This window comes from Talpa europaea (genome assembly GCF_964194135.1).
Source record: "Talpa europaea genome assembly, chromosome: 3".
NCBI classification, from domain to species: Eukaryota; Metazoa; Chordata; class Mammalia; order Eulipotyphla; family Talpidae; genus Talpa; species Talpa europaea.
The window spans coordinates 129,305,652-129,320,578 of NC_140069.1; the positions used below are offsets into that span (position 1 = coordinate 129,305,652).

At 37.4% G+C, this 14,927-nt stretch overlaps 1 protein-coding gene across 15 annotated transcripts in view; it reads right to left on the bottom strand.

Annotated features, from left to right (window-relative positions):
- Positions 1-14,927, bottom strand: part of CADPS2 (calcium dependent secretion activator 2) — a gene marked incomplete at both ends in the record, with an annotated part of 405,485 nt that overhangs the window by 131,033 nt on the left and 259,525 nt on the right. For 14 of the 15 annotated variants that reach the window (XM_084229256.1, XM_084229258.1, XM_084229260.1 and 11 more), the window contains 3 exons: positions 714-914; positions 1,536-1,644; positions 14,820-14,886. In XM_084229256.1, coding sequence (XP_084085382.1) covers positions 714-914; positions 1,536-1,644; positions 14,820-14,886 — 377 coding nt within the window. The remainder of the gene's footprint in view (positions 1-713; positions 915-1,535; positions 1,645-14,819; positions 14,887-14,927) is intronic. The other variant, XM_084229261.1, reaches the window with a different exon arrangement.

Below are 14,927 nucleotides of genomic sequence, written 5' to 3' on the forward strand. Positions count from 1 at the left end.
AATCCATGTTCATCAATGGCTGGAAAATAATTTACCTTTTTTTCATTATGTTCTTTGCTCTATTTGACTGTGAGAAATTATATTCCTATTAAGATGGCTAACCTCCAAAACTTACATGTTATCTCTACTGATTATAATTTATAAAAGTATAGACTCTAAATATAGCATTTTCCAAAAATATAATATCAAAAGAATAGAATCAGGATGCCTCTGTCAAAGGATAGAGGACTTTTATGTCCTATTGATGAAGTAAATTAAAATTTAAAAATATCCTAACAATGTATGTTTATCAAAATACACACGATGTTGGAAGGCAAAACTCTCCAAAAGCTACTTCTGCACAAAACCAACCACCTAACAAACATTCACTGAGCATAGTATATCCATCAGTTTCTTCTTGAGACACTCTAACGAAAGAATCAATAAGACAGAGAATTTCTGTGCTTGGGGAGACATGCATACAAAGCAAAATGAGATTTCCGGAGATAGTCCAAACTTGGCAGATTCATAGCTGGAAACCACATACACCATTTACTACAAATTTGTGTGAAAAATTAAATAACTGATTTTTCTGACTATTAACACAAACTATTTTTTATTCAATTAGGAAGCAGTTAATGATGTAAACTATAACACCGAACCAATTTGTCTCAGGTAATTTTATATCTCATTTAGATTATTAATTGATAATCAAATTATTTTTTGAAACTTACAAAGCTGAGCATCTGCATGGAGAGATCCCCCTTTAGGATTCAGCTTCTGGGTCTGAATTGCAGGAATGGGTTTATATGATTGACCTGTGGCCCTGTACATGGCTTGAACCCATAATATTCTATCCTGCTCGTCATCACTGGCAAATATTACGGTGTCTCCTTCTTTAACAGCATTGAAAAACATCTGACCACCTTGAAGGCCTGTGGAACACAGACATTGTAAAAACAAAATCAGTAGATTTTAATCTCATTCATTAAATGATCTCAAATCAATTGATTTGAAATTAGCAGCTCAATGCTTTCTATAATTTTTAATTGACGATCAAACACACGACTTAAGAATTGAAGGGAAACAATAACGTAGGCTGAAACTTCAATACAACTTTGAAAATTTAAAAATAGCTTAGGGAAACATCTGTGACACACAACCGTTCTATAAGACATGGACACACAGCCCCACAGATACGGTCTGACACTCGTGCCAGTGAAAGAAGTCTAATCTGTTGACACATGTCTCATTTTATCAGAAGAAGAAATATATGACTTTAGCAGAGCAAAATGCAGGCTAGGCAAAAATGGCTTTTTAATTTTATGCAATTTTGCCTTTTCCAAATTCCTTCATAGAGAAGGTATTTTTTTGGTCTTTGCAAATAATCAGCTAGTGAACATGAGTAAGATTTATATTTTTATTCCCCCTATATTTCTTAAATAGGCACCCTATTCATAGAATAGGGTTTGAAATGTGGAACTGACACGGACATTTATGAGGATTTTACACATACATAAATGCATGTATGGAACAACATTTCAATGCAGAATTACCTGGGTGAGGATCTGTATAATCCACAGTGTATCCTTCAAGTTGCATTAATTCTTGTGGTTCAGACTTTTTTTCTCTGTAACTGCACATAGCAAAGGTGTACTGACTAACCTGCATGAAAAAAAAGTTTGCAGATTGGTTGCATAAAATTTACCTTGTTTTTTTTTCAAGAGACAACTTTGTCCAATTTTTAAAAAAAATTTGATTTGTATAGACAGAGATTAAATGCTAGCATTTTCCTAGCTCTGAGATTAAAGCATCTTTCTTTTGTCTGCTTGCAATTAAGACTTCCATGCCTATGACCCAACATTTCCCAAATCAGTGATCTGCTGGTCAAGAGTCTATGAATCTTGATTCTATGATTATTCTACAAAGAGGCTTTTTTTTAACTATAGATTTTCTAATGGCCTTTACCAGGCTAACATATGCTGTGAATTTATAAGAGTGAAATTTATTAGGAGTAATCTGAAACTTAGGTAATCACAAAACCACTTTTGTAAGCATACTTTATTTCAAGACTTTTAACCAAAGTAAAAAAGAGGTTAATACACTTTGGGGATATAAAATAACTTAGGGAAGTGTCTATGACACAGTACCAATCCATAAGACATGAACACACAACCAAATCCACAGGAAGGTCCATGACAGACTAAGTATAGGCAACTTCTAATGAACACAGCCAAGAGCCACGCTGAGATCTCTCCATTCATGCAGCTTCCATCTTTTTCTTTTTTTTTTTTTAAGATTTATTTATTTATTTTATACAAGCACTGGGTACAGTCAGAAGTGCAGGAGGGTGAGAGAATTCACCAGAGCCAGAGCGGGGAGCAGAACAGGCAGATTGACGAAATACACTGCTGAGGGGAGCAGCGGGCAGCAGGAGAGGTCTGCACACCATGTGGGACCCTCGTCCAGCAGCCGGGGATTGAACCTGCGCTGCAGAGGCTGCGGGCAGCTTTGCAACCCAGCGCTCAACAGCTCCATCTTGAGCTGGCTTCATTTTCTGTGCTGAAGTCTCCTGGGTTAAAATGATGGCTGCCAACGACTGCAGTTACCTTCTCCATTGTCTCAGCTTGGGCCATAAGGCTTTATTTATTTATTTATTTATTTATTTATTTATTTATTTATTTATTTATTTATTTATACAAGCACTGGGTACAGTCGGAAGCACAGGAGGGTGAGAGAATTCACCAGAGCCAGAGCAGGGAACAGAACAAGCAGATCAATGAAATACACAGCTGAGGGGAGCAGTGGGCGGCAGGAGAGGTCTGCGCGCCATTTGGGACCCTCACCCGGCGGCTGGGGATCGAACTGGTGCTGCAGAGGCTGCAGGCAACTTCACAACCCAGTGCTCAACCACTGCGCCACTGGGGAGGCCCAAGGTTTTATTTACAATAATCACTATGACTAAGGACAGAGGCACTGACATTACCCACATTTGGGTCAAGAGCTCACATCCGTGGCAATGGATATTGAATGCTACAAGGGACAGACTCTCAGAAGTTCCCCAAAAATGGAGATGGGGAGATGTTGTTTCTAGCAGGAGATAAGAATGTTTGGTGAACGAATATCTAAATTACAAAATATCCTATAATATGATTCCACGGAGAACAGTTTGGTTAATGTGAATTACTTCCTTTTCTACTTTTAATCATGAAACACAACAAAGGATTCCTAAGAATACATTTCAATAGCCAAAGTTACTTAATAAGGACCCAAAAAGGAGCTGATTCAGAAATAAAAAAGTGATTACATGAACTACATTAAAATTAAGATATGGTCCTCTCGAGAGGTGCCATGAAGAAAACAAAGGCAAAATCAAAGAGAAGGTTTGAGGTAGTGATGTAAATGTTACTGTCATTTTTAAAATTGAGAAAGACCATGTTCCCAACAGTTCTGCCAAAAAGTAAAATTCCTAGATTTTTATGAAAGTTATTCTTTGGGCTTAATGAACTCCTTAATAACTTTTTAAATGAAATAAAAATTAACATGACTGTAACAGATCATTAGAAATGATATGAGATTGGCAAAAATGAAAAAAAGCTGCTGACAGAGTTGGGACGGCTTGAGGAAATGTCCCTTGAAGATGTGATGGGGTTGAAACGGGATTGCTGGGAAGCCACCTGACAGTAGGTGCTGTGATGGTTAGTGCATGTGTCCACCTGGCTGAGCCACAGGACTGTTACATAGTCATGTGTGGATCTAGGTGGCACTGTGCAGGTATTTGGTAGATGTGGTGAAACATTTGCCATCAATTGTGCCTAGAGGAGATTACCCTCAATAATGGATTTGGGGGTGTCTCACACAAGCAGGTGAGGGACTTAAAAACAAAAACTGAGGTCATGTGAAGAACAAATTCTGCCGTAAGACTATCATGACCTGCCCTAGTTTGCAGCTTGCTGGCCTCTCTAGAGAACTCGAGTGCTAAAAGTTGTATGGGTTACTACCTGTTCCCTTTGATAACTATAAATCTTCTTCTAAGGACTTATCCCAAATAAATTAATAGACAAGTACTGAAAGATGCATGTGCAGTGTGCAGAAATGCATATAAGGAAAAACTGGAGAAACCAAGAGTGGTTTGGTTAAATATATCAAGGGATGCCCACACCTAGGATGCTAATCAGCTATTAAAAAGAAGCAATAGATTTTTTTCCTGCATGAAATTATTTCTCGTTTATTAGAGCATATATAGAACAGGTTAAAACAGAAATGGATAATAGTATGAGCTTCAGTATATTTTATATATACCTATGAATAGAAGGACACATACTGAAATAGTCAGAGGGGTTAATACTGGGGGATGCAATTAACAATTTTAATAGGTCATTTTAATAGATGATTTCATACTAAAGTTTATTTTCAGAGTTTGAGTTTTTTTTAAAGAAATATGAATTATCTTTTAATGAGATTATTTCTATTTGGGGAAATCATAAAGCCTTGTTTGGGAAAAGTAAGGACACCTGTGGATCTTGCTACATTTAACTTTCCACTTTCCCTTTTTCTTTTCCTTCTTCATCTTATACTGTCAATAAATTTCCTTTTTTCAACTGCCTATGCTTAGACTTACAGATGAAATCCAGTGGCTTCCACAGGCTTTAATTTTTGAAGAAGGTTTTTGTTTCCTTATGTAGAAAGGTATGTTGGTAGGGTTTTGCTGGGGGATGTAGTGAGTGGTAAACAAAAACATATTTTATTTATTCTGAAAAGCAGCTCATTCTCTTAAGGACAATAACTTAGTACAAAGTCCCACATACTAATTATATAACATTTTTAAGTATCAATTTAAAGATCTTTAGAGGAATTTGTAAAACAAAGCCCAGAACAAAAATACCTCCAGCTTCAGAGGAAATCATGACTTTCTAGAGTCATGGCCATTTGAATGATAAAGTATCACTTATTTAATTTGCACTTCTTTTAATATTGTATTTAATATCTCAAAAATCACCCAACAAGTCCAGAATCTCATAAGTAATTGGGCCTAAAGTTTTCACGATGAGTACAGATGGAAGAGTAACAAAATACCAACGACTAACAAAGCTGTCACTGACAATTAGGAAATCTGACCCAGCCAAAAACTGAAAAAAGTGCAGTTTGGCTTTCGAAGACATTGACTTCAGACACAATTAACTAGGGATACTATCCTGTGGACTCACTGAGTCCTGGTTCTATTTCCATAAAATAGGGGTGGAATTCGTGCTGTTTTGCTTCCTAGAGTAGCCCCAGGAGCTTTCATTTTACCCAGCTCTTTTGCAAGGTCATGTAAGTCACATTCCTGAAGCAACCCCCACAATGAAACTGCAATGCAAGAAGTGAATCCTTCTGATAGTATTAACACCTCAATTGCAAGCCAGTGTCCATATTAAGAGTAATGTGGGGCCTCCCCGGTGGCGGTGGCGCAGCGGTTGAGCGCTGGGCTGCAAAGCTGCCGGCGGCCTCTGCCGCGCAGGTTTGATCCCCAGTTGCTCCCCGGCCCTGGAGGAGGGTCCCGCATGGCGCGCAGACCTCTCCTGCGGCCCGCTGCTCCCCTCAGCAGTGTACTTCGGTCCTTCTGCCTGCTCTGCTCCCTGCTCTGGCTCTGGTGAATTCGCTCACCCTCCCGCGCTTCTGACTGTACCTGGTGCTTGTATAAATAAATAAATAAATAAATTTTAAAAAGAAAAAGCAGTTCTTTACCCTTTAAAAAAAAAAAAAAGAGTAATGTGGAGAAGAGGCCCTCTGAAAGAATGTCAGTATGGGTTGGCACCAATAGTTAAAATATGCTGCTGAAAGACAATCTACAGGGATGGGGTTTTGGGGTTCACCTGCTCCCATCTGGAGGCAATTTTGCAGTCCTCACTTGGTGCTGTTATACACTAGGGAATTAGATAGAAACAGGTGGTCTGACGTATTATGATCTAGCATTTATTTTTGTTCATAATCTTACTTGCATATTATTGAACAGGGCTTATATATTATATTGCAATTGAAAATCCTTTCAGTGGAAAGTTATAATAATAAACATTTATATCCTTGACTCAATCTACTCTTAATAACTTCATAGAGAATGGATTTGTTGAGAGTTGGGGGGATATAGATAGATTTTAACTTGACAGCATTAAATCAGGTTTTGGGTATCCTCATCTTTGACAGGGCAACATAAGTTGTGGGGCCTACAGTCTGCATCTGGTGTGGGAAAGCTCCCGTTTATTCTCAATTGCCAACCTGTTCAACACCTGTCCATGTCCACACATGTATGTGCTGCCGAGTTTCTAGAGACCACAGCATTCAGGTCTGTATGCTGCTGTCCTTCTGCAGGAATCATGTTAACAGCTGGCAGCTTAGCAACTGCCACCATCTAATTTCAGTAAAGATTAAGGTTTAAAATATCCTTAGCTGGAAACCTTCTTGGCAGAGGCCAAAGGTGCTGCTAAAGTTATTAAAAATAAAATAACCCAGAGCTAAATTTAATCACGGAAAATGAATATATCTTCAAGATGTGGTGGACTCGAGGGGACGATCTATTTATTAACTGTCACAACCTGGGGGGGAGGGGCAAAGGCAGAGTAAGGTGTGGAAAGGCCCAGCAAACTATGATGGAGGAGTGTGGGGTGTCTCAGCGGTGGGGATGGCATGGTTACCTCTCAGTCATATACAGCACTGTAAACCAAAGATGCCTCAGTAAAAAAATTTTTGACAAAAATTAGCAATTGGTATAGTAGAGAAAGGCAGTCTTGAAAGCTCACAATGATTTGCATATATTCACAGTAGCTTATAAGAAAGAGAAGGTGCTTATTTTCATGGCACATATATGCCACAAGGGATGAAGAGATAAGAAGTATATAAGTAGATCATTTTGATTAGAGATAAATGCTCTGAAAAATACAGAACGGAGTAATGAGCTAGGGATGGAGTTGGGTGTATTTTAGTTTGGGTAGGCATACAAGACCCATTTGAGAAGGTGACATTTGACCTGATTTCCTAAAGAACGAGTATCACGGGGAAAGTGAAAACAGAAGAAAATTCAGAATTTCTATAGAGGGGCTTAGAGATAGTTAAACAACATCTGGGTGGAAGAAAGGTTGGGGACTTAGTTCAGTGGCATATGAACACAGACATTGCACTTAAACGATAAACCTCTGCTATAGATTTAAATTTGAGGTACCTTGGGCAATAGGTGACTAGGGGTACCAATTCTAATTCTCAGCACTGAAAAATCTGAGGGCAGAACATGACACGTCAAAGTGCTGCTCAGTGACAGGGAAGGACTCATCCAAGAGGCAGTAGGAGCCAGAATACATGGGTCATGGTCAAGGGTTATCCTAAATACAATGGGAACTCATTGGAAAGATATAAGCAGAAAATTGGTAAAATGGGAGTTATGGTTCAGATAGATTATTCTGGAAATGCAAATGGCAGAAAGAGGAAGCAGAAAAAAAAAACAAAACTAGGAAGCTAGTGTCAGAGTGCCCTGGAGATTACAGTGATAACAAGATGATGAAAATGGGAAGTTAGTAGGGCACTGTTTTGGCTATAGAATGAATAGAATTTTCTGACTGACTTGGGGTAATGAAAAAAGAGGGCTCAAAAATGACCAAGCCTTGGTTTAAATATGCTCAAAAAGAAGTCAATTTTATGTTCCATACAGAGGTGTGAGAAGAAACCCAAATTAAACGATAGATGACTTATCTAACATATTTACCGAATCTTTACTATGTGGCAGGAACACAATATATGTATATAGAGACATGCATATGTGTATGAATACATATGTGTGTGTAAAGATACACACATACCATTTTAAAATGCAGTTTTGTAAAATAAATTTTTCAAAAGCATTAAGCCAAATAAAATTTAATTCAGACTTCACACTATCATAAAACAGTTCTCATTCATAGGTTCTTTTAATCTGTCATGGAGACACGAATTATAAAATAAGAGGAATCATACTTCCCCGGAATTTAAGTATAAATGTAACAACAAAGATTTTAAGGGAAGACAGTATGTGTAAAAGAGAGGACATTCTGCAAGAACATTGTCTGAGCCACAGGAGATTCTCCTCATCAAATCCCTATTCTCATTCCACTTTCTTTTATAATTTTAGTCTTGATCATCTTAATGTACTTCACAGATAAAGATTAAATATACTAAGTGTATTAATGCATATGAGTAAATTGTATAAATTAATCTGGCCATTCTCTTAAAAAATTATTTTCTGTGGAAACCAAGTTATCACAAAGCAAAAGTTATCTTAAAAACAAAACCTTAAATTTAAAAATACCTTTTCCTCTGGTATTTTGTTGCAAATAAGCCCTACAAAATAATACAACTTGACTCATTAATGACTATTTACTCACTATAAGAAGTAACTTAATTGAAAAAAACACACTAAAGTTATTGTGATGACTTAAACACTCCCAAAACATCAAAAACTTCTTATTATAGATACCCATGCCTTTCTTTTCTATAAAAATATTCCCATATACACAAAAGATTAATGTAAAGGAACTGTTCGTATATTTATTCTACCATGTCTGCTGATTTTTATTTATTTATTTATTTATTTATTTAATAGAGGCATGTTTTATTTATTTATTTGTTTGTTTGATGGTTTGTTTATACAAGCACTGGGTACAGTCAGAAGCACGGGAGGGTGAGAGAATTCACCAGCGCCAGAGCAGGGAACAAAGCAGGCAGAAGACCGAAGTACACTGCTGAGGGGAGCAGCGGGCGGCAGGAGAGGTCTGCGCGCCATGTGGGACTCTCCTCCGGTGGCCGGGGAGCAGCCAGGGATCAAACCGGCGCCGCAGAGGCGGCGGGCAGCTTCGCAACCCAGAGCTCAACCACTGTGCCACCGGGGAGGCCCTGATTTTTTTTTTTTAAAGAACAACTTAAGTGTCCAAAAAGGGGAAACTGTCAGATAAATTATATTAATCTATACTGTGGAGTCTAATCACCCATTTAAGAGTAGATTTTTAATTATTTACGTGGATGGCAACTTATTTCTGATATATTTTTAAAGGGGTTCAAAACAATTCACAGAACAAAAATATAAAGAATAATTCCATGATGGGGCCCCCCTGGCGGCCTAGTTTTTAGTCTCAGCTCTATCACCACCATGGCCTGAGTTCGATCCCCCAGCCAGGGAGCTGACCTCTCCTGTCTTGCCTGCTGCTCCCCTTAGCAGTATTTCAGTGTATTCACCTGTTTTGCTCCCCACTCTGTCTCTGGTGAATCCTCTCACCCCCGCCTAAAGCCCAGTTCTCCTACTCAAAAATAAATTAAAAAAAAAATCCATGATGGATGCATGTGTGACACAAGTTTACAAGGCTACACTATTAACAATGGTTGCCTGGCTACTTTGAGGAAAGTAGAATGGAAAGTTGGCAATGCTGGTAGGGGTATCCACAGGGGCCTTATTTTTCTACCATAAATATTTCTGTATAGCTTGATTTTGTTCTACCTTAAACATGTCATGGGTTGTGAACTTTAAATCCATTTAAAACATATTTAAGGAACCATATCCCATGACTTTCTTGATATGACAGCAGTGTATTTCTTTGTTCTACATCACTACACTCAAACATCAGTTAATGTCCTATAGGCCATGTAATTTCCTGCAGCAGCAGAATTCTCCAGTATGTGACAAGAGTCTGCTGCAGTGGATCTCTCTGAGTCACTGGTGGGGGCAGTCACCTCTAAGTTTAAAGCAGATTTTTTTTTTTTTTTAATAGAGGCATGTTTTATTTATTTATTTGTTTGTTTGTTTGTTTTGTTTATACATGCACTGGGTACAGTCAGAAGCGCGGGAGGGTGAGAGAATTCACCAGAGCCAGAGCGGGGAGCACAGCAGGCAGAAGGACCGAAGTACACTGCTGAGGGCAGCAGCGGGCGGCAGGAGAGGTCTGCGCGCCATGTGGGACCCTCCTCTGGTGGCCGGGGAGCAGCCGGGTATCGAACCGGCGCCGCCGAGGCTGCAGGCAGCTTCACAACCCAGCGCTCAACCGCTGCGCCACTGGGGAGGCCCTTAAAGCAGATTTTTAAACATTGGGTTTATAACATAGTATATGCTTTGTGTATATAAATGTAGCTTTGTATTTCAACAGCTGATGGTGATCAAAATGGACTACATAATAATCACCTAAGGGTTCAGTTTCCATCCACCACCATCCAACTAACACAGACCTCGATGGCATCTAACTAACAGTGATTCTCCTGTCTGCAGCAGGTATGATCACTCAGTGGCGTGGCTGACTGTTTACATCCTGTGTTAAGTCAGCTGATATGTAATTAACATTATGTCTTGATAGCCTGCTGTTGTTTGCAGCAATTTCAAGTCATGATTCTGACACAGCGACAACAAGCAGGGAACACTTTGATACAGGGCCAAAACAACATAGATATCTACTTCAGCCTTCAGTATGTCATGCCGTCAGTGGCCTCCATGCCCTCCCTCACTGGCATTTCTTTAAGGGAATGACACAGTTTTGTATCTCATGAAATGAGTGATCTACAGTGCTTATTCCTATGTCTTTCTTCACACCAACAGTAGTTGTGCACATCCATTTAATCACAGCATTATGACAGAGGATGTAAAAGCTTAGTCTCTGGAATTTGAAAACCTGGATTGACTGAGTCTGCCACATACTAAGTGTGTAATTCTTATCAAATTAAATAACCCCTTTGTACATCAATTTTATCTGTAAAATGCAGTAAACACACCTGTCCTCAAACATACCTTATTCTGAGGAGTGAATAAGGTGATGTGTTAAATGTGCTTTACAGAAATGCCGGCCACAAAGTAACTGCTTAAGAACAGACTAAATAGAGCGATAATTATATTAATAGGTGAGTGCTTCAGGAATTTTTGTATTTATGATAGAAAATGCAGTACCTGTGCACATAATGGCATTAGCAGAAAACAGGATTAAGAAATAATTCAGTTTGGTTAGAAAACAAATCAGAAAGTTTTAAAGATATTAAAGGTTTTATTACAACTCAACATACAGAAGTGTAATATGTATTTCAATGTCTATTTCATTCTCTAAATCTAATACTAAAACACTGAATGAGCACAAGAAAAAATGAATAAGAAACATATACATTTAATTTTGGTACAAGCTAAAGGGCATTCTTCAAAATCTCTATTTTTTTTTTTTTTTTTTTTGATTTGACTTGGGCCAAAATTTGCATCATTAAAAAAATTACCTATCTTGGGCCTCCCCTGGTGGCACAGCAGTTAAGTGCTGGGCTGCAAAGCTGCCAGCAGTCTCTGAAGCACCGGTTTGATCCCCGGCTATTGGGCGAGGGTCCCACATGGCGCGCAGACCTCTCCTGCAGCACCCGCTGCTCCCCTCAGCAGTGTATTTCTTCGTCAGTCTGCCTGTTCTGTTCCCCACTCTGGCTCTGGTGAATTCTCTCACCCTCCCGCGCTTCTGACTGTACCCAGTGCTTGTATAAATAAATAAATAAATCTTTAAAAAAAAATTACCTATCTTAAAGAAAAAATAATAAAATCTAATTAATACTGCAACCATATTGGCTCCAGGATCCAAATGGGGAACAAAACTAAACATGTTAGAAGCTAAATGTTAGAAGCTAATGTTAGAAGCTAAACAAACACCCCACATTAAAAAATAATTTTACCATGTTCAACTTGATTTAAATGTTTATCTGAGAGTCTCTGAAAAGTCTCTTCACCTCAGCAGCTCCTCGAGTGTTCACTTTGAACAATAACTTCGCAGCTGGCCAAACCTGGCTCTCAGTCAATTTTTCTGAGTGCTGATTCTCGGGCTGATGGCTCGATCTCCAGCTATATCACTCATGTAATACACACTCACAAGTGGTGATGAGATTCACATTATCACCAGAGCATCATTCTGCTGATGGCAGCAGCGGACACAGCAGGGGTATCCTGTCCTCCCCAGAAAAAATGACTCCTTCACCTTTCAGTAATGCAGACTGCAGGTATAGACCTTCGAGTTGTGTGCCGATAGAATGAGAGCTGTCTTTAAAAATACTAATAAAACGACTGGGTTCCTCCCAATGGGTCATTCTCATACATATCCATCTTGATTTTGAAGTGTGTACATTCAATTTGTCTTCCCATTACATTTGGAATTGAAAGAAAGATTCAACTGTATTTAAAACTTCAACAACTTGTCAGAGTCCAAGCATGTATATCTCAATACATTTGGGCTTTGTGAAGATGTATGTACATATATTTGTGAAAAGATACAATGTTTCAATAGGACTTTAATTTTAAGATGATACCTCAAGTAGAATGACCTGTATTCATTAAGGTTAGGTAATATTTCTCCTGAATTTTTATTGTGGATTATATGGGTTTACCTACAATGGTTTAAACTGATTTTTGCCTTAAATATCCACATAAAAACAACATATTTGGAACTCTTAGGGCCTACGGGCACTTATGCTGATCTTTAGACTACTGTATACTCTCTAATTTTCTCCTTGAATTATAAGGAATATGATTCTGCGATCATGCTTCTTGGTATTTAACCACACGCACACAACCACACACACAAGATGTTTACAGAAGCTCTATTCATAATTGTCAATATTTGAAGGCATCCAAGCTGTTCTTCAGTAAGTGAATGGATAAAACATGGTAAATCAAGACAGTGGAATATTTTTCATTATTAAAAGAAATGAGCTTTCAAACCATGAAAAGAACATGGAAGAATCTCAAATGCATATTAAGTGAAAGATACTTATCTGAGAAGGCAACACTATCAAGACAGTAAAAAGCTCACTGGTTACCTAGGGCAGGGGAGGGATGATTAGGAAGAGATCAAAGGATTTTAGGGCAGTGTAAATACTCTAGTTATTATAATAATGGGCAAATGCCATTATATATTTGTCCAAATAAATACAATAAACAACTCCAAGAGTGAACCATGATATAAACTATGGACTTTGTATAATTACATGTCCATTCAGATTCATCTTTGGTCACAAATATACCATCCTGGTGAGTGATAATGATAACGGAGGAAACTATTATCTGTGGAGGAGGAGAGTATATGGGAAATCTTTGTACCTTTCCCTCAAATTTGCTGTGAACCTAAAAATGCTCTAAAATTAAGGTCTGGAAAAAAAAGCATAATTACTGATAGATCTGACATGTAGAACATCTGTGGTTACTGGGTTATGTTCTCATGTACTCTTGTACATATTTCCACCAGTTACACTGAGTCAGCTGGGTTTGTTTATGCTAATAATATTGGCTATTGAACTAATGGAATTAAATGAAATTCTATATCCATATATGAAATGACTATGAAAAAGAAGCTATAGTTCATATGAAAAATCAGTTGAATGCTTCAGAAAGACTTGTTGAAGAAAAGTCACTAACACAAACTTGTTAAATTAGATGTGGCTGAGACAGCTGTAGATGGGAATGAAGTCAAAATTGTTTAGAAAGATCTGCATGCAAACTAATTACTAAACACATTTAAGTTCTTGGGCCAACAGAAAGAAGTTGAAGCTGAAAACTAAGGAAGATGCCTTTCAGGTGTGATTTTTGGAGGACAGACCACCCAAAACCCCAGCAGCAAATGCTTAGGCCTTATTATGGAAGGTTGTTAATAGGTATGTTCATATTTCCCTTTTGTTAAATTAGTTGACCAAATATTGGTTATAATAGCAATAGAAAATGTTACATTTAACCAGGCTGTGTTTACCTATATACAAAACAACTTTTGATTAAACTTTTATACTTTTCATAAAATTACCCTGCCATTGTTTCACTTCAATAAAGTCATTTTATCCAACAACTGATAGATGACCATGTTTCTGGAAGGTAGAAAATGATAATGTTGCTTCCTTGGCATTTCACTGTGTCATTCTGATCTAGCCCATTTAAGTTACTTATCCTGTAGGTAGGAAACAGTAAGATTTTACAGACCATTTAGTGTTAAGAATTCCAAGAATGATTCTCTTTTCATATATATATGAAATATATGTGTGTGTGTGTGTGTCAATCAAACAAAAAAGCTGGGATTTATCATGGAATGGAATAACTATTACAGAAAGCCATATTCTTTAACGTAAATTGAACTCAAAGAGTATTTTGATGAGCAATGGTTATTTGTGATTAAAAAAAATAAAGTCAGCCAAAGCATTTATTTGTTTACTTTGTGAATCCTATCACAAACAAATCTACCAGACAAAGTGACTTAAAGAGAGCTATATGTAAATATATTATATGTATATATGGCACATTTACATCAAATTGAGCATTTCAATGCATTAAGGGTTAGCTATAAACTGTATCAGAATGATGCAGTGGGTCTCAAGGAATGATTTTAATATCCAAGAGATCCTCAAAGATACTAGCAGGTGATCTGTGTGGTCTGAACTAATTTTTATAACAATATTCAGACATCATTTGCCTTTTTCACACATTTTCTCTTGAGTATATGGTGGAGTTTTCCAGAGGCTATATTTCATCTGATATTGCAACAGACTGAAGGCAGAAGTTGATATGAAAATACAGCTGGATCTATTAAGCCAGATAGTAAAAGGATATGCAAAAACATAAAGTAACAATACAAAATTTTTTGGTCTGGAAAATAGTTATTTTACATAAAAATGTTATTTGTGTTAGCATATAATGGATGAACTACTTTTATATTAAAATGAATTATCTTTACACTTTCTCTGTTTTAATCCCTAATACAATGAACATATATATACACACACATATATATATATAAAATACATAAACAAAAGTTAGAGAATTGCTATCTTAAAATGATTATGTAACAGAAAAAAAAAATACTGACCTGAACAAGAACAAAGTAACGTTTTTTCCATCTTTTCCAAACCTTCTGTCCAAGGGCATACAGATATCTGGTAAGAAAAACAAACAAGCAAAAGGACACTTTACATGA